This window comes from Xenopus laevis, chromosome 9_10L (genome assembly GCF_017654675.1).
Source record: "Xenopus laevis strain J_2021 chromosome 9_10L, Xenopus_laevis_v10.1, whole genome shotgun sequence".
Taxonomy (NCBI): Eukaryota; Metazoa; Chordata; class Amphibia; order Anura; family Pipidae; genus Xenopus; species Xenopus laevis.
Genome location: NC_054387.1, coordinates 116665677 through 116690676, shown reverse-complemented (window position 1 = coordinate 116690676; position 25000 = coordinate 116665677). Strand labels below are relative to the sequence as shown.

At 41.9% G+C, this 25000-nt stretch overlaps 1 protein-coding gene across 7 annotated transcripts in view; it reads left to right on the top strand.

The window, feature by feature from the left end:
* Positions 1-25000, top strand: part of crebbp.L (CREB binding protein L homeolog) — a 64287-nt gene that overhangs the window by 6988 nt on the left and 32299 nt on the right. For 4 of the 7 annotated variants that reach the window (XM_041575718.1, XM_041575719.1, XM_018234546.2 and 1 more), the window contains 3 exon segments: positions 17537-18225; positions 23396-23572; positions 24336-24573. In XM_041575718.1, coding sequence (XP_041431652.1) covers positions 17537-18225; positions 23396-23572; positions 24336-24573 — 1104 coding nt within the window. 7 annotated transcript variants of the gene reach the window in all.

Here is a 25000-nt window from a genome sequence, read left to right as displayed (position 1 = left end):
TCACACTGAACTAGGTCTATGCTATTGTATGTATTAAAGGGGATGTAAACCTATGCCTGATGAACTTTATTTCATCAGGCATAGGTTTACATCCCCTTTAATTTATACAATAGCATAGACCTAGTTCAGTGTGATTAATATAATGTAAATTGGGATGACAACACACCTGTAAGGCTACTTATCAACTTTGCAATATACATTCAAATCCGCAGCGTTATTCAATGGCTGGTTCACCTTTAAGCTAAGTTTCAGTATGTTATAGAATGGCCTATTCTAAGAAACTTTTCAATTGGTCTTCATTTTTTAAATATTTACCTTCTTCTGACTTCTCCAGCCTTCATATGCTACTTTTTATTGCTCGTCTTTCTATTCGGACCCTCTCCTATTCATATTCCAGTCTCTTATGCAGATCAATGCACGGTTGCTAGGATTGCTGACATTGCAAACTGGAGAGCTGCTGAATAAAAAGCTAAATAACTCAAAAACTGCAAATAATGATAAATAAAAACCAATTGCAAATTGTCTCAGAATATCACTCTCTGAGAACAGGGCTTCTAAGAATATAGCCAGTTAACAGAGACTAAACTTTATGATGTATTGAAAAGATACATTCAATGTCGTTACATATGCAGATGTCTTTGTTATACTATTTTTTGAACTCTCAACTGTATCAAAGAAAATCAATAAAAAAATTAAAAAAAAAAAATCACTCTCTGCATCATACTAAAAGTTCATTTAAAGGTGAGCAACCCCTTTAAAGTTTTTTGTAAATGTAACTGCTGTTGAACGCAGTATCTGCCTGTCCCTATCTGCACTCTATAATGTTTCAGATTGAACAATCAGAAATGCAGAGAATATAAACAGACAGATATTGCTTTCAATGCAGTTACATTTACAAACTGCTTTCAAACCACTGAAAAATATGTACTGGGAAGATCTTTAAGCAGTTTCTGCTACAAACATTATATTACTGATAATTGTATCCATTTCAGATGTTTGCATATGAATTAGCTAAAATATACAGATACTGAATGTTCCGTGTATGCAAAGATATGTATGGTTTGTCAGTGGAAAACTAAATGGAATATAAGACCTGTGGCACACACAACACTACCCAGCACTTCCATCTTGGTTACTTCATTCATGGATAGTGCAAATGTGAGTGATTTCATTATTATAAAGGCGAATAGCTAGTATGGAGCCTTGGAACAGCGCATAACCATGCTTCCCTTCCTCTCTTTTGCGCTGCCCTTCCTCTCTCTTTTGCGCTGCCCTTCCTCTCTCTTTTGCGCTGCCCTTCCTCTCTCTTTTGCGCTGCCCTTCCTCTCGCTATCGCGCTGCCCTTCCTCTCGCTATCGCGCTGCCCTTCCTCTCTCTTTCGCGCTGCCCTTCCTCTCTCTTTCGCGCTGCCCTTCCTCTCTTTTTCGCGCTGCCCTTCCTCTCTCTTTCGCGCTGCCCTTCCTCTCTCTTTCGCGCTGCCCTTCCTCTCTCTTTCGCGCTGCCCTTCCTCTCTCTTTCGCGCTGCCCTTCCTCTCTCTTTCGCGCTGCCCTTCCTCTCTCTTTCGCGCTGCCCTTCCTCTCTCTTTCGCGCTGCCCTTCCTCTCTCTTTCGCGCTGCCCTTCCTCTCTCTTTCGCGCTGCCCTTCCTCTCTCTTTCGCGCTGCCCTTCCTCTCTCTTTCGCGCTGCCCTTCCTCTCTCTTTCGCGCTGCCCTTCCTCTCTCTTTCGCGCTGCCCTTCTTTCGCTCTCTCTTTCGCGCTGCCCTTCCTCTCTCTTTCGCGCTGCCCTTCCTCTCTCTTTCGTGATGCCCTTCCTCTCTCTTTTGCGCTGCCCTCCCTCTCTCTTTTGCGCTGCCCTCCCTCTCTCTTTTGCGCTGCCCTCCCTCTCTCTTTCGCGCTGCCCTCCCTCTCTCTTTCGCGCTGCCCTCCCTCTCTCTTTCGCGCTGCCCTCCCTCTCTCTTTCGCGCTGCCCTCCCTCTCTCTTTCGCGCTGCCCTCCCTCTCTCTTTCGCGCTGCCCTCCCTCTCTCTTTCGCGCTGCCCTCCCTCTCTCTTTCGCGCTGCCCTCCCTCTCTCTTTCGCGCTGCCCTCCCTCTCTTTCGCGCTGCCCTCCCTCTCTTTCGCGCTGCCCTCCCTCTCTCCCCTCGCGCTGCCCTTCCTATTCTGTATTTGTTTCTGTATCTCCAGTGGATTCCAGACTTTAATTCAAGCCTCTCTGAGGTTGTGACCAAATTTTGGTATTGGGCCACCTTAAAAATACATAAAAAGGTTCTATCCGTTATTCAGCCTTTGGTTCGATTTACCATGTGTTGACCCCATATTTCATCCTAAACTACTGTCAAGCTCCGCTTCCAGGAGTCAAAATAATCAAGTGCCCACCCTTTTATTCGGTGTTGTTTTCGGTCCCTCTAAGGTGGCCAGGGTCTCATGTTGGAAACTATTGCTCCATGCTGACAGCACTGATTTGAGATGAGTAGGGATGCACCGAATCCACTATTTTGGATTCAGCCGAATCCCCGAATCCATCTTGGCTGAATACCGAATCCTAATTTGGATATGCAAATTAGGGGCGGGAAAGGAAAAAGTGGAAAAAAATTGGTTTACTTGTTTTGTGAAATCACATCCTCCCCACAATTTGCAGTTGCAAATTAGGATTCGGATTTGGTTCGGCCAGGCACAAGGCAAGGCCAAATCCGAATCTTGCTGAAAAAGGCCGAATCCTGGATTCGGTGCAACCCTAGAGATGAGCCTTTTCCAACCAATGAAGTGTCTGTAGAAGTGTTGGCACATCCATAGACATGGGGACAGAGGACATTGTATAGCCATTTGATTTCTTCAAAGACTTGCTAAAAATTTAGACCTGCTCTAAACTATCGGATTATGCATGTATATTATATGTATCTGTGTCTTTCCCTGTATTACTGTTCTGTTGTATTTAAAGAGTTTTAGTTTTGCTTTCATTGGTGGCTTGTGCAATAGTAGTTTTCTCTCTCAGCAACAGGACTTGTAATTATGTTCCCGACACAGTGCAGAAACACTTTTGGAACTAGAAAAGTCCCTATGTTTCCATGGTCTGATCCCATACAGTATGTTGTGGTTATTTTATAAACAATATGAAAGATTGGCAGCAATCTGTGTAAACATCTTGTTTGTTTATATGTGGCAGCCCATGTAGCAGATATCCGTCCAGAAGATACAGAAAAAAGGAAATTAAACATACTTTGGCCAATATATACTGGTCATGTCAAGGTTTCTCATTGTGCACAATTTCCACACTTGTCAGTAGTACAATCCGTTTGCGTTAGAACACTCATGTCAAGCGGTTTTGTAGTTTACCCGTGTAGTGACCTCCCGCCGACTGGACTCCGCTCCGCAGCATTCAGTCGAGTAGGGGATGACCGGGAGTTTCAAAAAAACTTTATTGCCAAGTTTGCATTTAAAACATGCACAGGTAGCCATAATGAGACCTTTAACTAAACTATGACGGGTCTAGTCACCACTCGTTTCATGCCTCATTCTGGCACTTCATCAGAGGTATGAAAGTACCTCTGATGAAGTGCCAGAATGAGGCATGAAATGCGTCAGGTGGCTAGACACGTCATAGTTTAGTTAAAGGTCTCGGATACCTGTGCATGTTTTTAATGCAAACTTGCCAATAAAGTTTGTTAGTAGTACAACCTTACAACATTGGGGAGATCCACTGGTAGCTGGGGTTGAAATGCTTATGCTTTTTGGTGGCTCACCCCGATATAAGTAAATGTACTGGGACCCCCCCAATGTCCAATTTAGCTTGCCTGTAGCTATGATCTTGCTTGCACTGGTGAATGGCACAGTGGGGCTCATTTATCAACGCAGGGAAAATTTGCCCATGGGCAGTTACCTATAGCAACCAATCAGTGATTAGCTTTTTAAAGCCAGCTGCAAGTAGAACAATGAAAGCAGCAATCTGGTTGCCATGGGTTACTGCCCATGGGCAAATTTGCCCAGTGTTGATAAATGACCCTTAAGATGGCCACAGATTTTTAAAAGATCCGATCCTCAGCGTGAGACCATGATTTTCTCTGAACGATCTTACGAATTGACCATCAACTAAAAAGACCAATTTTCCATGAAAACAAAGGGGAGCTGCCTGCTTGGCCCTGCAAATATAGATAGATTGCACTGGGACCGACAAAGATTTTTTAACCTGGCCGATCAATTTCCTGACAGATGTCGGCCGAAAAATCGTAAGACGGTCGGTCGTTCGAATCCCACTAACCGCACGATAATTTCGAAGGATTGGTCGGACTGCGATAAAAGCGGTAGTTCGGCAAGAAGAATTGTGGAGTCTATGGGAGCTTTACAGTCTGCTAATCTTTTGATTAGGCACATGACAGGCTTCCATTTCTTTGTTGTGATCTGCCTGATCATCACACAGTGCAATTAACCCTTTGACGCTTTGCCAGTATCCATAAATTTTGTGAAATAATCAACGTGAACGTGTGTTGTATATTTAATCTACACCTGTGTGAGTTCATGTGAGGACACCCTTAAAATGGGCCTTTTTTGGGGACCCTTCTTTAAAGTTATAACTAAGATTATAGGTGTTTTAGTTGCTAGTCCCTTCCAGTGGGAATTCCCAGCACTGTGTGTGTGCATTGATTTTAATATCTCTGCTTGCCTTCTAAGTTTATTTAATTACACAAATATTATTAAAGCCACTTCAGTTAAGAATGTCAGCTGTGATTTTGTTTCACTATTATCAAATCTTTGCATTACTTTTATTTAATGCTTTGTATGCCAGAGGTTTTCAAACTATCTGCACTTTGAATGAAAAAGACAAACGCAGAACTGGCGTTGGATTAATGGCACTTTAAATGCTGGCACCATATATTCTACAGTGCATGGGGTGGAAAGGGTTAAACTGCCTTTCAGCCAGCTGTACCGTTTCTAATAAAAATCCATTAACTTTTAATGTGTTGTAGAATGTCATATTCTTCACTTTTAGCTTTGTATTGTTTTTGAGTTTTTGCTCTCTGAGGCTACAATTGTATTGTTCTTGTTACTTATCTTTTTGGTTTTGTTTTTAATGTTCCCGCCACTCATTAAAACGGCTGCCTGGTTGCTAGGGTAAATTAGACCCTGACAACCAGATAAAACTATGGAATAAAAAGCCAAGTTTCAAATGTCTTAAAATGTTACTGTATGCTAAAAGCTAAAGCTGAACGATGACTTTAAATGAGGAGCTAAAGCAATTAGAAGTGAAGCTGTGTACTTTAAATTGAGAAGAAGTTTTCTTTCGTCTGCCTCCGAAAGCCCCAGCAGCCTCTGCCTTTTGTTCCCGTCTTGGATGAAATAATGTTTATATGCTATAAAGTCTGTAAATAGTTTGGAGTAATGTACATAACGGTCTGCCAAAGACTGCTCCAACAACAGTGCGCATGCACTCTCGCTTACACTCGTCTCACTGGGAGCACTGCCTCTGGAACACCACCAACAATCTGCTCATCACTTGTAGGAGCTGCACGCAAGGATTTTTATATTTTTACATTTTTTAAATGTGCTTTATCCCCCCCCCCCCTTCCATTTATTGTGGCTTTTTTAGAAATGGTATGGTTGGCTTTAGTCCATATGTAAATAACTGTGACACTTGGTATAAACTGCCAGTTTGATGAAAACTAGGACAGATACTAGCAGTGTAGCCTTTGTGCATCAGCCCCAAGCTGTCACTTTCCTAGTGAGTAGGGAGGGCAGGTGATGTGAAATCTCGAATAGGAGCAGGCACTCAAGGGCAAAAACTTCTACCAGGCAGATGTTCAAATGTGAAAAAGTTTATTGTGTCAACCAGCCTGACACGTTTCGTGTTCCAAACACTTAATCATAGGCCTATGATTAAGTGTTTGGAACACGAAACGCGTCAGGCTGGTTGACACAATAAACCTTTGCACATTTGAACATCTGCCTGGTAGAAGTTTTTGCCCTTGAGTGCCTGCTCCTATTCGAGATTTCGGTTTGCCCCTTGTGCTGAGGGCCCAGGGCGGTGCACCTGGGCCACTTCATTGACATGGTGATTAACCATTGTACTATCAAGAGACCCTACAATATAGAAGATTTCTTCATGTTTATTCAGGGCAGGTGATGTAGCTGAGACATCTGATGACTGTCTCACCCTGACCGCAAGCCTTAGTGATGTGGTTTATAGTCTTTCTCTCCGTAAGCCAAGCAGCTTTATCAACACTTTTGACTTCCCCAATACACACCACATTAAAAAAAGCTATATATTCATTATAAAAACTTCAGCATACTGAAATAAGAAACTTTCTAATTATAATCAATAAAAAATTCCTCTCTCGGCATCTGTTTATCTTCATTCTCTCTTCATTTAGGGGTTGGGTGTCAGATAATCATTGACAGTTAGATCCAATATATCTTATGGGGGGGGGGGCTCCTTTTGCCTAGAAGATGTATTAGAGCTCACTCTATTAAAACCACAAGACATCATGTGTCTCTACATGCAGGATTTGAGAAAGGGCTGTGTTTGGCACTGAAACGTTGTTGCTTGTTGGAGATCTCAGCCATGTAAACCAATAAAGGCTTTTGAAATTGATCCTACGGAAGGTGCTGTGACATCTATTGATACTGTTTCAGAAACAATACAGAATTTTTAATTGATTGTATTTACAACGTTTCTTAATTCAGTATGCTGAAGCTAATATTACATTTTCATTTTTGCGATAGTTCCCCTTTAAGAAATGCACAAAAATCTTTATCCTTAGGGCCGACAGGGCAACACAGCTTGCAGCATCCTCAGCCTTCTGTCCCTTTGCCTCTGTTGCTGGGGGTTGTAGCAGTCGTGTAATGTACTTCTGCAGCAGCCGGGGCTTTGATGTCGTTCACCAGTCATATGGTAGGAGGGTTTTGTTAAGTGAGATGCAGAGAACATGGACAATAGATATGCTAAGGAATTGTAGAGGCATGTATGAATCCATTTCTCCATATTTCTAGTAGTCCTAAAGGACCAGTAACATCAAAATTTTTTCTATACTTCGAAAACAACCACCAACACACATTAAACATTAAAATTGCAAAGTCTTTATTTAGAAATAACTCAACGAATCTCTGCTTGTGCTCCTCTTCAGAAAAGTCGACCGGGCGCTGATCCATCGCACGGCGCTCAATTTCTCCTCCCTGGCTATTTCCTATAAGGAAGGTAGGGAGGAGAAATCAAGCGACCGCATGATGGATCACCCGATCGCCTTTTCTGAAGAGGAGCGCAAGCGGTAGGGTTGCCACCTTTAAAAAAAAAAAAAATACCGGCCAGTGGTGGGAGTGGATAATAAAGGGGCGGGCTGTGACGCAAAAGGGGGCGGAGCCGGTGGGTCACTGCCGTGAAAAGGGGCGGAGCCACAGGTTTATTTGTAGGTTACACTGTTTTTACCAAAAAAACACATTTTACATTCCCCCATTTTACTTTTTCATGGATGCTATGTTATTTCTCCCCAGGGTTTTGGGGTTTGACTGTATAGTATTTAGCAGCTTCCTTAAGTGATAGTGAGTTATAGTGATATATATTTTTTTGGGGATAACTGGTTCCATGCACTAATGTTGCCCAATAGAGCGATCGATGCATATACAGGTATGGAATCCATTATTCAGAAACCTGAACTTTATTGGAACAAAACCAGCCTATTTAATGTTTAAAAGATTTTCTAGTAGACTTAACAAATGGTGATCCAAATTATGGAAAGATCCGTTATCTGGAAAAGCCCAGGTGCTGAGCATTCTGGATAACTGGACGATAAACACAGCAGTCAAATTCCAGCATGAGCTTTTTTAACATGTGCATAAAATTTTAACTCTTAGTTGTCGTAATTTCTATCCCATCTCAGGGCTTGTCTCATTGAGAAGTTGTTCCCTGATCGGCGTGTAATGCATGGCTTACTTTTTAACACTGGATGATGTTTGACAGAATGTGTTTGCCGTTTCCCTGTCAGGTGCTGGCAGGGTCTGGTCGAGAGCACAGCTCACACAGCTGATCTGACAGGCGAGATCTGCACTCCCAGCCCTGATTTATAATCACAGCTCGCCAGTGCTTAACGGAGTATTATCTGATAATCTTCATGTCTTGGCACTTGAAGTGTTAATGTTTGCCACTTGATCAGGGACAGACAATATGACGGGCTCTTATTTCAGTAACAATTTTACTCTTCTCTTTATTTTACATGAGAGAAATTCTTGCATTGTTGCTGCTAGGCACAGGGGGCTATATCAGCAAATGTAACTGTAAGGGGTTGTTCACCTTTAAAGGGCACCTGTTGGGTAAAAATGTTATCCCCATGCAAAGGTGCGGGCGATATGCTACCCGCACTGGGAGGGAGCTCCCGGTGTGAGCAGCCATGTCCGGTCACTCGCATGCGCATAACGCTCATGTGACAGCACACGCATGCTCATAATGAGCAATTTGGGACAGCTTTTCATTATGTGCATGCGAGTGACCGGACATGGCTGCTCGCACCAGGAGCCCCCTCCCGATGCGGATAGCATAGCGCTGGCGGGGGGCATTTAAAAAAAAAAAAATCAACTGTTATCCCCTGTTATCCCTAACCTGTTGCAATTTCTCTTAGAATAGGACTCTCTACTTCATTCTAAAAGCTAATTTAAAGGGCATCGGAGTTCCACGCAGCCATCTTCCGGGTCCTCGTGTCTTCTTCTGGTGCTTAGGCAATTTTCGTGAGTTTCGGCGCATGCACAGTTGTCGCAAGACCACAAATTGTTCCAACTGCGCATTCGCCGGTCTCGCACTCGGCTTACCGAAGACCCGGAAGATGGCTGCGTGGAACTCCGATGCCTGAATCTACACCAAGGGGTAAGTATAAAGTTAGGGGCCAAGGGGTAAGTATAAAGTTAGGGGCATTTCCCCGGGGGGGGGGCAGCTATGCTGGGAGGAGGGGGGTCTACGTCTGGTAGGGTTTGTTGTTTTTTTTTTTTTGAAAAAGGTTGAATTCTCCTTTAAACCCATATCCACGCTCCACAACAAAAACCAAGATCATGGTGCATGCGCAATAGGATTGCTCGGCAGGCAGCGCATGCATATTAAGAACTATTTGCAAGCCATGGCGGCCACGAGAGGCCACAAGATGTCTGAGCACAGGAGGATTTCCGTAAACCGCTTCACAAAAATAATTTGGGGATCTTGTTCACCAAGGGGGGGTGCTAGAATATAATAAAACTAAAGATGCCGTCCGTGAACCCCGATTCCTGAATCTACCCCGAGGGGTAAGATAAAACGTTAGGGCCATTTGACTGGGGTAACAGAGCCTATGAATAAGTGCCCTAACAGGCATGAAACGCGTTAGGCCATGTCTTAATATGTCCTAATAAACTTCTCATATTTTTTTTACTTGCTGCCTATCTATTTTTTTGGAGGAACTCACATTCTTGGTTTTGTTTCTGGGGTAACACTTAGGCTGGGGGGAGGAGGGAGGGGAGGGTCTATGTAGGCTAGGGGGGTATGGTTTTTTAACTTTATGGTTGAATTCTTCTTAAAAAATCCCGGTCGAGGACTGCATCGGTTTGTTGATGCGTTCCTCGATTCGACCACCCATAGGCTGAACTTTGTGATCTGATCATTGGGACCTGATATCTCCCATCATATTGGGGAGAGAGCCGCTCGTTTGGCATTTCCGCCTCTACATGTCTGGCCATATTGATTGGCACTCGCTACTGATGTAGAGAGACACTCTGCTGCTATCACAAATGACCCTTGCTATGTTTTACACTGCCCTAGTGCTGCACCATGTAGCGTCTGTTTGTTTCTTCTCGGAGGGGTCCAGCTGTGTGACAAGCGCTCCTGCCAGACGTCTTCCACAATATGTACACGAGAGGCTGATGTACTGCTGAAAGCTCACTGCTTATACTGCTCCCCATGCAAGTATCAGGGAAAAAATCCTACTTTTACCCACAGCGCAAGCCTCGTAACACTCATGAGCCATTTGGCATATGTCTTTGTTTCCCAGCGGTTCCCTGCCAGGCAGAAATATTCTGTATTTAGGTGTTGGATTGTGATGGAGCTTTATCCTTGCTTCACCCCTGTAAGTTTTCTGAGGTCACGCAGGCTGATCTGTACAGGCTTATTCACTTGCTGCTGCCGATTATTTCATGTAAGAGGGAAGAGATTGTATCCTGCAACGGCACCTTGATTTCCTTGAGTCTCTGGTGTGTCAGTAATATTTCTTTAGTGGGGAGGTAACGTTTCCTCTTATCTACTCACTGTTAGTTGTTTGCTTTCTGTTCCACACAAGTTACATTATGGCGCTACTAGTTAATACATCGAGAGCTACAAACCTCTGCCAGGGCCACTAGCTTTTGTTTTTATTGGCCTAATGGAAAATATGGAAGGCTGGGAATGCGTTTACAAACAATTATTTTCCTATTTTAAACTTGGCATATTTCCTTAAAGGAGACACATGGGATAAATGAAAAAAAATTCTAATTTTGTAGGCAATTATAAATAATATAAGGTGTTTCTTTTCCATGGTGCTAAAAATTATCTTTAAAAATAGCCGATTTATTAGAGCTCCCTATAGATGTTCTCTGGTCCCTGTCTGTATTTCAAATAAGGGGTGGCGTGTCCTAACAGACCCTGCCAGAAGCACAGTAGGAAAGGGACCGTCAATCACAGCCCTGCAGTCACACAAGCACAGACAGACTTCAGTTCCCTATCAGGTCCTGCTAGCTGCTGATTGGTTCCTGCCCTACAGTGCAGTGAGCCGAGAGCCACCGGCTCCCCTGCACAGCCTGGGAATTCAGGGAGCAGGAAGTGGAAGAGAAGGGAGGGATTATTAGGGTTTTTGCAGAAATATTCAATGAATCAGTCTAAAACACTTCTTTTTTTTAAGCACAATTCTTCTATAAATGAGTATAACGAACTGGTACGTTCTTATCTTTTACACAAAATGTCTCCTTTAAAGGGAATGTCAACCCAAAAAAACTTTTTTGCCTAATAAAAGAAAACCTAATTCTAAGCAACTTTGCAATAGGCATTCATGTATTTATTTGAATCTGTATTGCTATAAAAATCAGTGTGTGCCCCTTTCTATTCTCTGCCCTGATGGCTCAGAAAGTTTATACAATGTAAGACAAGGCAGCTGATTAAAGGAGGTTGTTCACCTTTAAATTAACTGTTAGTATGATTTAGAGAGTGATATTCTGAGACAATTTGCAATTGGTTTTCATTTTTTATTATTTATGGTTTTTGAGTCATTTAGCTTTTCAGCAGCTCTCCAGTTTGCAATCTCCTCTAACAACCATGCATTGATCCGTAAAAGAGACTGGAATATGAATAGGAAAGGCCTGAATAGAAAGGAATAATAAAAAGTAGCAATAACAATATTTGTCGCTTTACAGAGCATTTATTTTTCATGGTGTCAGCGACTCCCATTTTGAAAGCTGGAAAGAGTCAGAAGAAGGCAAATGATAAAAAAAAAAACTAAAAAAAATAAAATAATTTGAAAAGTTGCTTAGAATGACCAATCTATAACATACTAAAAGTTAACTTAAACTTTAACAGACCTGTGTTTGCTGGGAAACTAAGTTTTTGCAACATTGTTTAAAAAGTAACAACCAGGAGTCAGGCAAATGCTGCTTTCAGTGACAATTGTTTTTGCAAATAACTTTAAAAACACTGAAAATTTTGAATACATGTATATGGGAAAGTTGTTTATAATTGTTTTCTTTTATTATTAGGCACATTTTGATTTTGGGGTTGACCCTTTAATCCGTAGTTTTAGTCTTGCCTAAGCTAACATTGTCTAAGGCTGGCCATAAGAGTTCCGTATAACCTCCCAAAGCCCTTCTCTTAGTACTGATCTTGTTTTATATGCCTTTATATGCACCAAGCTCAATTTTGCAGGAGAACTTGGCTATACTTGCCCTTGTGTTACATTCTAATGCAAATGAGTAATTTCCTAGTTTGGATTGCCTCTGAGATTGCTATTTCTGAAACTGTCATGGAAAAGTCCATACAGACCTTGAGAAGTACATTGTACCATTCAATTTCCAGTATGTCGTTCAAACCCCTGGTTGCTAGGGTACATTGGTGCCTAGCAATCAGATACCATACCTACCGGAAATCTGAGCAAAAAAGGAAACAATCCGCAAAGAATTAAATGGTCGAATGTTTGTTTTTTTTATACCTCACATGAACTCACAACTCAAATAGTTTCTTATTTAAAAAAAAACTTGAATGGGAAAAACTTGATTGTGCGAGTTTGAGTTGCGAAACCCGCTTAAATTATTCGAGTTTTCAGGCAAATCCCTCCAAAAAAAAAACTTGAACATCATGAAGGCTCTTAAATTTTTTACGGATGCACCAAATCCAGGATTCGGTTCAGGATTCGGCCTTTTCAGCCGGATCCTTGTGCCTGGCCAAACTGAGTCCTAATTTGCATGTGCAAATTAGGGGCAGGGGGAAGGAAATCACATGACTTTTTTCATCACAAAACAAGGAAGTAAAATTTTTTTCCCACTTTTTCCTTTCCCAACCATAATATGCAAATTAGGATTCCGTTCGCTATTCAGCCGAATCTATCACGAAGGATTCAGAGATTCAGCCGAATCCCAAATAGTCGATTCGATGTATCCCTATTTTTATTTATTTTTTTGAAGTTTTACACCTGTTGCCTGCCCCTTCAGCTTCCCACGTAGAAGTTCTAGTGTGAGCACCCTTCAGCCCAGGGATTTTAATGCCCCTTCCACTCATTTCCCAATCAAGTCAATAGTATGCTTAGCAAGAGGTCAAATGGGGTTTCTGCTTGATTTTGTTGTATAATCTGACTCATTCCATTAAAAATGTGGGTGGAGCCTAGCTTTAAGAGGGGGGTAGAGGAAATTTGAGAATAGGGCAGACACATGTACAAAGTAAGACACAATGGAGGCACTGGTAGTGCAGTTCTGCCGTCTATACCTGCTCACTGGGCAGTAAAGCAAGAGACAGGTGTACATGTTGCCTTGGCTGTATTCAGCATGGCTGCAAATATGGCAGTTTTTGTTTCAAGTTCAGCCCCCAATAGCACTGCTTTAGGTACAGGCATAGGTGGATGAAGCTTTTTGACACTGCTGTAATAGATACTGGAGCAAGTAGAGCTTCTGCACATGTTTTCTGCCTCTTCATTCTGTAAAGCAATATCTCCAGAATCCCACAGCCATTTACGCTGGACATTGAGCAGATGAAATGTGTAGTCTCCATAAGAATGTCGCCCCTCGGCATCTGCTTTCTACTGCACTGCAACTGTCACATCCCCAGTGCAGAGCTTGTCACAAGCACGGCTCCTAAAGAGTGTTTGGGACTGCGGAAACATGTAAAGACATTCAAAGCATTCGTTTCTTAACCCTTTGTGCTGAAAGGAAATATCATTGTGTGAGAAATGCAGCAGCCTGGATAGCGTGTGAGATGTTCCCTAAGGCTTCTTCCTTAGCTGGCCATAGATGCAAAGCTTTGATTGTTCGAGTCCTCGAACGATCGGACTTATTGGACTTCTCCCATCTCTCGACCTGCCACTAACCATTCAGATCAAATCAAGTAGTAATAGAACAGATCAGCCGATGTTCTACCCCTACAGCAATCGTACGAAAGTTATGTCCGACAAAAGCTAGTGACAGTCTCCCACTGAAGATCGTCAGATCGGCAATACATGCAGAGATATTATCGGCAGCCGACAAATTTTCTAACCTGTCTGTCGGGACACTCCACACACGATCCGAAAATCGTTTGAATCGAGGATTCGTATTATCAGATCTTTACGTCTATGGCCAGCTTAGTTTCGAAGTACTTGCAACTTAAAGGAACAGTAACACCACAAAAAATTAAAGCATTTTAAAGTAATCAACATACAATATACTGGTAACATAGTAAGTTAGGTTGAAAAAAGACACACGTCCATCAAGTTTTAACCTGCCTAACTGCTAGTTGATTCAGAGGAAGGCAAACACCCCCATTTGATGCCTCTCCAATTTGCCTCAGAGGGGGGGGAAAAGGCACAGCTTAAATAGCACATAACCGATAAACTCTGTCCAATACAATGGTGTTTAATCTGTTATGTGCTGTGTAACGTACCTTTTCTCCTTTTTTTGCTCCATTGCTACACAGCAGCTTGTTTATATAAACTATAGTAGTGTTTCTGAAGCAAACACACCAGTTTTACCAGTGCAGGGCATTCCATTATAATTACTTTGTTACACTTTCAGTTTTTGGTGTTAGTGTTCCTTTTAGATTCACATCTTCTCATGGAGCCATTGCTTTAGATACAGGTATGGAATCTTTTATCCATAATGCTTGGGACCTGGGGTTTTCCAGATAAGGGATCTTTCCTTAATTTGTATTTCCATACCTTAAGTCTACTAAAAATCATTTAAACATTGGATTGGTTTGCTTCCAGTAAGGATTCATTTTAGCTTGGTTACCTTCAAGTGCAAAGTACTGTTTTATTACAGGTATGGGGACCCTGTTATCCAAAACGCTCTGTACCTGGGGTTTTCCAGATAATTGGTCTTTCCGTAATTTAGATCTCCATAGCTTGTCTACTAGAAAATCATATAAACATTAAATAAACCCAATAGGCTGGTTTTGCTTCCAATAAGGATTAATTATATCTTAGTACAAGCTACTGTTTTATTATTACACAGAAAAAGGAAATCGTTTTTAAAAGTCTGGATTATTTGATAAAATGGAGCCTATGGGAGACGGCTGTTCTGTAATTTTGAGCTTTCTTGATAACGGGTTTCCAGATAACGGATCCCATGCCTGTATTATAGAGAAAAAAAAAAGAAATCACGTTAAAACATTTGAATTATTTGTTTAAAATGGAGTCTATGGGAGATGGCTGATCTGTAATTGAGTGCTTTCTGGATATTTGATCCCATCCCTGTACTTTTTGGAAGTAGTCTTTCTTTTGGGGATGTATGTTGCTTTTGCTTGCTGTGATGTTGCATTGTATGCACCCATCCGGCGCAGTGGTTAGGTGCTATTGTGGTGAGACCACTGGGTGTACTCGGTTGCACTCTGGCGTGGAGGTCTGAAAGCAAAAGCAACATGGTCATGTTACAGCTTAACGACCGTTAATTAGTAGGACAAGTATTTTAAAGAGGCTAATTAATGGCCCGGGGGAGAAAACAATGGCACAGCCAGTACAAAACACAGCGTGAGCCTCAGGGGTCAAATGCATCAATGACATATTCTATTGCACATAAAGGGCAAGTGAACCCAAATGAGCATGGGATAATTAGAGATTAGAGGAACATCACTTTGTCTCATGCGTGCTCACACTCTATGATATTATTTTACATTGCCTTTACTAGCATGCATATCATACTGGACACCGAGCCATTCTCAATTGCAGCCTGTTGCTTGCCTCCATTTCCCATCCCCCCCAAGTGAAATCTGAGCGGGTAAGTTTCTCTATACGGCCTTATTGACGCTCGTGCTGACAGAAGCAGCCTTTTCTTCAAATTCTATTGGCTGCTTGCTGTACATGGGACTGCTCTTGACACGCTGCTTTTACCGCAGACCTATAAGAACTTCTTGGGACGTGGTAAATGTTCATCCCTTTTTCACTCAAGTCCATCAGTTTGGTTAAAACACCTGCCAAAGCCTTTGCACCCCCTGCCAAATCCTGTTTTGCTTGAAAGCAAAGCATTACGCATCTTGTAGTTCTGTTACCTGCTGAGCAGCCAGTATGTACAGCCCGGTGTGATTGACCCTGCATCCTCCAGCAACGTATCAGCCTGTGACCCCCTTTCTCTTTCTTCCCCTTCAGCACAAACTTACTAAGCTGTCATTGAGTGAATCATTCATTAACTCATTTAGCCATCGCTGCTTCAGTGTATTCCCTTCCTCGCCTGTTAATTCCCCCTCATTCGTACTACGGTTACAAACAGGAACATCGGCGCTGATATTTCCAGTGCTGGGTTAGCACTGTCATGTACCAACCTTGGTTGCAGTATCAAGCTCATTTAAAGGAAAACTATACCCCCCAAACAATGCAAGTCTCTATAAAAAGATATTGCATAAATCATCTCATGCGTAAAACCCGGCTTCATGTAAATAAACCTTTTTCATAATAATATCCTTTTGTAGTAGTATATGCCATTGGGTAATCCTAAATAGAAAATTGCCATTTAGAAAAAATAAGGACCGTCCCCTGGGATCGTACGATTCACTGTGCACACAAACATACCAACAAACGATACATGTTAGGTCACATGAGCCAATTAACAGACAGAGTTCTGTCTTTTGCTTCAACACTTCTTCCTGTTACAGTTAGAGCTGTAGTATTTCTGGTCAGCTGATCTCTGAGGCAGCACACAGACCATCACAAAATGGTGGTTCAAGGCAAGAGATGTAATAGGGCAATATTTACTTAAATATATATATTCCAGTTTGGTAAGCTTTTTTAATATGCCACTTAATATGATATAAACTGTTGCTTAAGTATTCATTTTGGGGGTACAAGTATGGGACCTGTTATCCAGAATCCTCGGGACCTTGGGGTTTCCGGATAACGGATCTTTCCGTAATTTGGGTCTTTATGCCTTAAGTCTACTAGAAATTCATTTAAACATTAATTAAACCCAATAGGCTGGTTTTGCTTCCAATAAGGATCAATTATATCTTAGTTGGGATCAAGTACAAGCTACTGTTTTATTATTACAGAGAAAAAGGAAATCATTTTTAAAAATTTGGATTATTTGGATAAAATGGAGTCTATGGGAGACAACCATTCCGTAATTTGGAGCTTTCTGGATATTGGGTTTCTGGATAAGGGATCCTATACCTGTATAGTTTTCCTTTAACTGTGCCAATGAAGCAGCAACACAGGTTCCAGAACTTTAACCAGGGTATATTAGCATGCAACAAAGGCTTAAATAGTAATGCTTTAAATAGATGTGCTATATTGAGGTAAGATTGGATTATCATGCACAAGGATGAGGTATTTCACATTCTTATTTGTTGATAATGTGTGTACAGTGTAGTATGTATTGGAGGGGTGTATTTTGTATAATAAAATGATATGATGATGACAAAATACATCATTTGTATAGCTCAAACAAGTTACATAGCACTTTATAAAAGTATTTGGCTTACTAACAGGAGTCCTAAAATTGACAAATAAGGTTTACACAATAAAACCGGCATAAGAGGTTTTATGCCCACGTACATCCCCTGAAACTGATGTGCAGCGAGGCGCTTTGTATGGTAAAGCTTTATTTGTTTAGCAAGGAACCACGTAAATGCTAAGGGAAAAAAAATGAACGTGATGAAGAATGCAAAGTGTAACGAGATCTGTCTTGTGGAAGAAAGTACAGAAGCAGCAAGTGAACGTATGGCAGTGAAAGTAGATATGGCATAAGCAGAATTCTGCTGCCAGTCAGTAGGGTGCTGTATGCATGGAATTTTTAACAACAATTTTACAACATATTCTTAGTGTAACGGCTATTGCACATCATGATTAGGACTTTGTGGTTTGCCTTAGGTCTAAGACTCTTTGTTTTTTCATGCCTTTACAGACTTTTCCTTCTTTGACTTGGAAAACGACCTCCCCGATGAACTAATTCCCAATGGAGGAGAACTAAGCATTTTGGGTACTGGGGGGAACCTGGGTCAAGATGCAGCTTCCCAAAATAAGCAACTGTCCGATCTCCTACGTGGTGGAAATGCAGGGCTTGGTGCAGCTATGGGCAGAGGAGGCTCTGGCAGTCCAGTGCATCAGGGAATGGGATCCCAACAAAATAGCCCTGGACTTGGAAATCTTAGCAATCTTAACAAGAGCCCACTCAATCAGGGCCTATCTGTCACTCCACCCTCTGGACTTACCAAGACAACAACGGGGACACCTGGTCCATCTGTTCCTGCCTCCCAAGCACAAAAACAAGTTAGTATGGTGGCAGGCAGCCCGGCTGCTCCACAGGCACCTACAGGCATCTGCATGAACTCCAATTTCAACCAAGGGCATCAGGCTCTGCTCAATAGTAACTCTGGGCACACACTAATAAACCAGGCCCAGCCAGCACAGGGACAGGTCCTCAATGGGTCTTTAGGTGTGGGAAGCAGAGGTCGGGGAACTGCCCTACAGTACAACTCACCCGGCATGCAAACTAATCCAGGAAGTGTCTTGGCAGAAACATTAACACAAGGGACAGCAACCATGCCAACTCATGCAGGAATGACAACTGCCCAGAGCGGAGCCATGACTAAAGTAAGTAATTTGTCGGCTTTAGAGCTATAGCACATGCTGCATTTTACTACTACTTATGGTGTAAACCTCTACTTGCTCCATATTGTTTCTCATTCACTGAAATAAGACTTGTTATGAGTGGCCCAGCCCTTGTGATTAGCACATAAAAATAAACATATATAATGCAAATTGCGGGCACTGGCTTTTTCATTGGTTATTCCATGGAAGTCTGGTAAGGATATTAAGACTTTTTGCCAAGTCCCTTCTTTTGTGTCATTCAATGGCAGCTGCTTGTGTCAGTTTCCCATTTCCCTAGTAGTTGCAGGTTTACTGTGCATGACTTTTCCCTGTTTGGGTGTCCCTTGAATCACCCTTTTGATTGTTCCTCTTCATTTAGGGCAGAGACACGATTCGGGGAGAGTAGTCACCCTGCGACAAATCTCCTCTTCTTCGGGGCTACTAATCTCCCGAATTGCCTTCCCGCTGGCTAGAATGTAAATCGGCGGCAGAATGGGACTCGGATCGCTTCGTTTTCTGAAGTCGCCTGAAGTTTCAACGTGACGCAACTTCGGAAAACAAAGCGCTCAGAGTGCCATCCAGCCAGTGATTTACATTCTAACCGTTGGGGAGGCAGTTTGGAATGACTAGTTGCCGAGTGACTAATCTCCCCTCAGCTTCTGTCTCTGCCCTTAAAGATGTCGGTCTTCACTCCCACAAAACTATTACTGCAAGACTTTATTCTTATAAAGAGAAAATATCACTTAGTCCGTGATCAGGGGTATATATAATATATATATATATATATATATATATATATATATATATATATATATATATATATATATATTTATTGGATTACTCTACTTTCAGTCTGATGCAACTTTCAAACGTGCCCTATAGATATCTGATGCTAGATACCTGGGCCAATAAGCTGCTGACTTGATCTGGAGGGACTAAGGGGGCAGCTGCCATCAGCCAGTGTATGTCTAGCTTTCCTAACTGAAAGTTGATTTAGGATGGCTGAATCCCACAGATTGTGCACAAGTCAACCTCTATAAAAGATTGGCCCAATATCACTGCTGAGCCATATTAAAGGTACATATACCCCAAATGCCTGAGAATTCAGTAAATATGCTAACCTAAACAATGTGACGGTTAAAACAAAAAAAAGAAAAGGCCTAATTCATTTTGAGTTTTAGGGCTTTGAAATAAAAATTCAGAGAATAACATTTACCCATCCATGTATAAGATGCACTGATATCCAAAAAATGGCAAGAATGTTGGATAAGGGTTTTTTGGTACTAAACGGTTACTGTCACGGGAAATCATGTTTTTTTTCCAAATCAGTTAATAGTGCTGCTCCAGCAGAATTCTGCATTGAAATCCATTTCTCAAAAGAGCAAACAGATTTTTTTATATTTAATTTTGAAATCTGACATGGGGCTAGGCATACTATCAATTTCCCAGCTGTCACTAGTCATGTGATTTGTGCTCTGATAAACTTCAGTCACTCTTTTTACTGCTGTACTGCAAGTTGGAGTGATATCACCCCAGCAGCCTAACAATAGAACAATGGGAAGGTGACCAGATAGCAGCTCCCTAACACAAGAGAACAGCTGCCTGACAGGCCAGGACTGGCAATCTGTGGGTTCTGGCAAATGCCAGAGGGGCTGCTATAACGTGCCATAGAAAGTCAGTATTTAGTGGCCTGGTGGGGGCTGTTTGGTCCTCTGTGTGGGATGATTGGGCCTCTGTGTACCTGATTGAGCAGGAGAAACAAAAGCCTGCCAGAAAGCAGTTCCATCCTAAAGTGCTGGCTCTTTCTGAAAGCACATGACCAGGCAAAATGACCTGAGATGACCTACACACCAGTATTACAAATAATACAATACACTTGCTGGTTCAGCAATTTTTATATTGTAGAGTGATCAGTGTAATGTTTCTGCAGCATTAACATACATGTGGCTACATATATCAGTACAGTTGTGGGATCCATTATCCAGAAACCCGTTCTCCAGAAAGCTCCGAATTACAAAGGCCAAATAATCCAAATTGTAAAAAATGATTCCCCTTTTCTCTGTTATAATAAAACAGTAGCTTCTACTTGCTCCCAACTAAGATATTAATCCTTATTGGAAGTGAAACCAGCCTATTCAGTTTATTTAATGTTGTTATTTTCTAGTAGATTTAAGGTATAAAGATCCAAATTACGCTTGGATCTTTCTAAATGAAAAACTGACTGGTATCGCTTCAGATAACATCCAAAGGGTTTTGAAGATTCAACATCCATGGATTATATATAGATATAATGGTACCCTTTTCCCAAGTCTTATTTCCTTATATTTTCGATTTTAAGTTTTAAGATGTGATTTATGTTTACAATAACATGTAACCTACACAAGATGCTTCATGAAGCTATCGGTATCTTTTATATTGGCCTTTGGTTGTTTACCGGCTATAAGCTCATATAAGAAACTAAGCTCATATAATGTTGCCTTGCATATGGAACTGTTAAAATTTGTTAAATGGGGATATCTTCCCAGTCAATAAAGCTGCACTAGAAACGTTTAATAGATATTTAATCCTATTTATTAGGGATGCACCGAATCCAGGATTCGGTTCGGGAATCGGCCAGGATTTGGCCTTTTTAAGCAGGATTCGGATTCGGCAGAATCCTTCTGCCTGGCCGAACCGAATCCAAATCCTAATTTGCATATGTAAATTAGGGGCAGGGAGGGAAATCACGTGACTTTTTGTCACAAAACAAGTAAAAAATGTTTTCCCCTTCCCACCCTAATTTGCATATGCAAATTAGGGTTTGGATTCGGTTCGGTATTCAGCCGAATCTTTCGCAAAGGATTCGGGGGTTCGGCCAAATCCAAAAAAGTGGGTTCGGTGCATCCCTACTATTTACTGATTACTATAGCTTCTCTAACTGCAAATATCCAAACATTGATGTACCGTAAGAATGAACTTCTTAAGAGAAATCAACCCTTTAATAAAAAACCTGTACCCCCTACCCCACGTAGACACCCCTCCCTCCAGCCTAACTGCCCCCCCGGGGGAAATGCCCCATACTTTATACTTACCCCATGGCGCAGATTCTGGCATCGGAGTTCCACGCAGCCATCTTCCTGCTGTTCGTGTCTTTTACCAGCACTTCGGCAATTTCTGTGAGTTTCTGCGCATGCACATTTGTCCCACTCAGCTTGCCGAAGATCCGGAAGATGGCTGCGCGGAACTCAGATTCCAGAATCTGCGCCGTGGGGTAAGTATAAAGAATGGGGCATTTCCCCGGGGGGGGGGGGGGGTTGTTAAAGGGTTAAATTCTCCTTTGGAATAAAAATATTTTTTTTAAACAAAAATGATCCAAATTACCGAAACATGTGTTTTCCCAAAAACCCTAGGTCCCAGTCATTCTGGATAACAGGTCCCATACTGTATAGGTATATTGTCCCGTGGTTTGCTACCAATGGGTGCCCATTTATAGGAATAAAGAACTGATATTCAGACTGAGCCCCCCCCCCCCCATTGTTCCAAATGGTCTGGTACTGTTGTGTCCTATAATAATCTTGCAATTAGCCATATGACGGTTTCAGGCCAGCTGTCGACCTGGCGTTCACTAGATAAGGGGTTGATTCTGTAATTTGGATCTGCTAAAAACTATGGATGCACCGAATCCACTATTTTGGATTTGGCCGAACCCCCGAATCCTTTGCGAAAGATTCGGCCGAATACCGAACCGAATCCGTATCCTAATTTGCATATGCAAATTAGGGGTGTGAAGGGGAAACATGTTTTACTTTGTTTTGTCACAAAAAGTCACACAATTTCCCTCCCCACCCCTAATTTGCATATACAAATTAGGATTCGGGTTCGGCCAGGCAGAAGGATTCAGCTGAATCCGAATCCTGCTGAAAAATGCCGAACCCTGGCCGAATCCCGAACCGAATCCTGTATTCGGTGCATCCCTACTAAAAACGCTGCAAGTATTCAGAAAAGCAATGTAAGGGTCGGTCCATCATGTATAAGGAGCTGCTAGCTATCTGAACTCACCAAGATCACCAGCCTGTCAACTGAACCCTGAATATAAAGGTAGCGGTCATCTGATTGCCCATGCCGGATCCACTATAAGACATGACCCCTTATACACAGTATACATGTTGGGGCTCATTTATCAACACTGGGCAAATTTGCCCATGGGCAGTAACCTATGGCAACCAATTAGATTGCTGCATTCATTGTTTTACTTAACAGCTGGTTTCAAAAAACTAATCACTGATTGGTTGCTAAAGGTAACTGCCCATGGGCAAATTTGCCCGGTGTTGATAAATGAGACTAACTGTATTCTAAATGAGAGTGTACTGAGGCTGAGCAAGCTGCTCTTCATTCATAAGAGGACTGAGTATGTATTAAACCGCCTTTGAAACCTGATAACCGCAGGCATGGCCCACATCACATAAACTGACCGTATATCAAATATGGTCTTTTAGTGATTAGATATTTTTAAAAGGCTGGCTTCTTTTCTGACTGCCGGCACAGCTCTCCCTTATCCCTCTGAATCTGATACTGCCGTCTGCTGGCAGAGCTTGCCGTTTTATGAATTTCATTGTTAGCCACTAGCCAGTGTTTGCGCCAGTATTTTTTGGGATTGGTAGTTATTGGCCAGGTCTCAAATATATTACCGAAGGCATGTATTTTCTCACTGAATCTTTATGCACAATTTTCATACCAAAGTAATCTGAATAATAGACTGGTATTGTAAATGTCTTATACAGTTATGGGACCTGTTCTCCAGAATGCTCGGGACCTTGGGTTTTCTGGATAACAGATCTTTCCTTAATTTTGAACAACATACCTTAAATCTACTAAAGAATGATTAAAACATTAAATAAACCCAATAGGCTTGTTTTGTCTCCAATAATGATTAATTGTATGTTGATTTGGATCAAGTACAAACTACTGTTTATGGGAATTCAGAGCTTTCCGGATTACAGGTTTCTGGATAACAGAGCTCATACTCACTCCATCCCTAATTTAAGAGTCCATAGGCTGCATTTGTACCCCTTTAAAACTGGTAAATACTCAGTGTTTGAATCAAGGTTTGATTTTTCATGTCACATACCGGATGATTTTTTTTTTTTTTTGCCTATGCTCATTGTACAGTGTTATTTTTATATTTGTTTTATAGATGGGACTTCCAGGCAACACTAGTCCTTTTGGGCAGACATTTAACCAAGCCGCTGGTCAGCAAATCCGAGCCCAAGGAGTCAACCCTCAGCTGCCTGCAAAGCCTGCCATGGCAAACAGCCTTCCTTCTTTTCCTTCTGACATCAAAAATGCACCTGCTGCTAATGTTGCCAATATGGTAAGTGTCTTGTCTCTTTCCTTATGCAGCTAATGTACCGTCATGGGTTAACTTTTTAGGTGTTTGAACATACAGTTTATAAAGGGATACTGTCATGGGGGGGAAAAACATTTTCAAAATGCATCAGTTAATAGTGCTGCTAAAGCAGAATTCTGTACTGAAATCCGTTTCTCAAAAGAGCAAACTGATTCTGACGGAGCTAGACATATTGTCCGTTTCCCAGCTGCCCCCAGTCATAAAAATAAACTCTGCAAGTTGGAGTGATATCACCCCCTCTCCTTTTCCCCCCAGAACATTGGGAACGTAACCAGATAGCAGCTCCCTAACACAAGATAACCGCTGCCTGGTAGATCTAAGAACAACACTCAATAGTAAAATCCAGGTCCCACAGTGACACATTCAGTTACATTGAGTAGGAGAAACAACAGCCTGCCAGAAAGCAGTTCCATCCCAAAGTGCTGGCTCTTCCTGAAAGCACATGACCAGGCAAAATGACCTGAGATGCACCTACACACCAATATTACAAGAAAAAAAAAATACACTTGTTGGTTCAGGAATAAAACATTATAGGGTAAACTGAATTATTTGCAGTGTTAACAGTGTAATTTAGAAATAAAAACTACAACATAAAAATAATGACAGAATCCCTTTAAAGTCCCTCATTTATGTCTTTGGTTTACTTATTGAAGACCTGCATGGCAGAAGGCTTTGCTCCAATCCTTTATGATAACATAGACTTTCTGATGCCCAGTCTCCTTTGCAGGCTCAGGTTCAGCAAGTTGGTATTGGCACAACGCCATCCATGGGAACTGGCCCAACAGCTGACCCGGAGAAGCGCAAGCTTATACAGCAACAACTTGTCCTACTGCTTCATGCGCACAAGTGTCAGCGGCGAGAGCAGGCTAATGGTGAAATGAGGGACTGCTCCCTGCCCCATTGTCGCACCATGAAGAACGTGCTTAATCACATGACCCATTGTCAGGCCGGGAAGGCTTGCCAAGGTAGGATGAAACCTTAGCCTCAAGAGTGTTGGATGGAGTCACCTGCTTGGTTTGTCTGTGTTTAAGTCCAGCATGGAAGGTTGTTGAGGCCACTTATCTTCAGTGTGCCGTGATTATTATTTTCAACTTGAGACAGAAATGTGAAGTGGGACGATTTTGATTTTACAATCCTGATATGTTGCTATACATAGTTACATCGTTACATCGTTAAATTGGGTTGAAAAAAGACAAACTCCATCAAGTTCAACCCCTCCAAATGAAAACCCAGCATCCATACACACCCCTCCCTACTTTTAATTAAATTCTATATACCCATATCTATACTAACTATAGAGTTTAGTATCACAATAGCCTTTGATATTATGTCTGTCCAAGAAATCATCCAAGCCATTCTTATAGTCAATAACTGAATCAGCATCACAACATC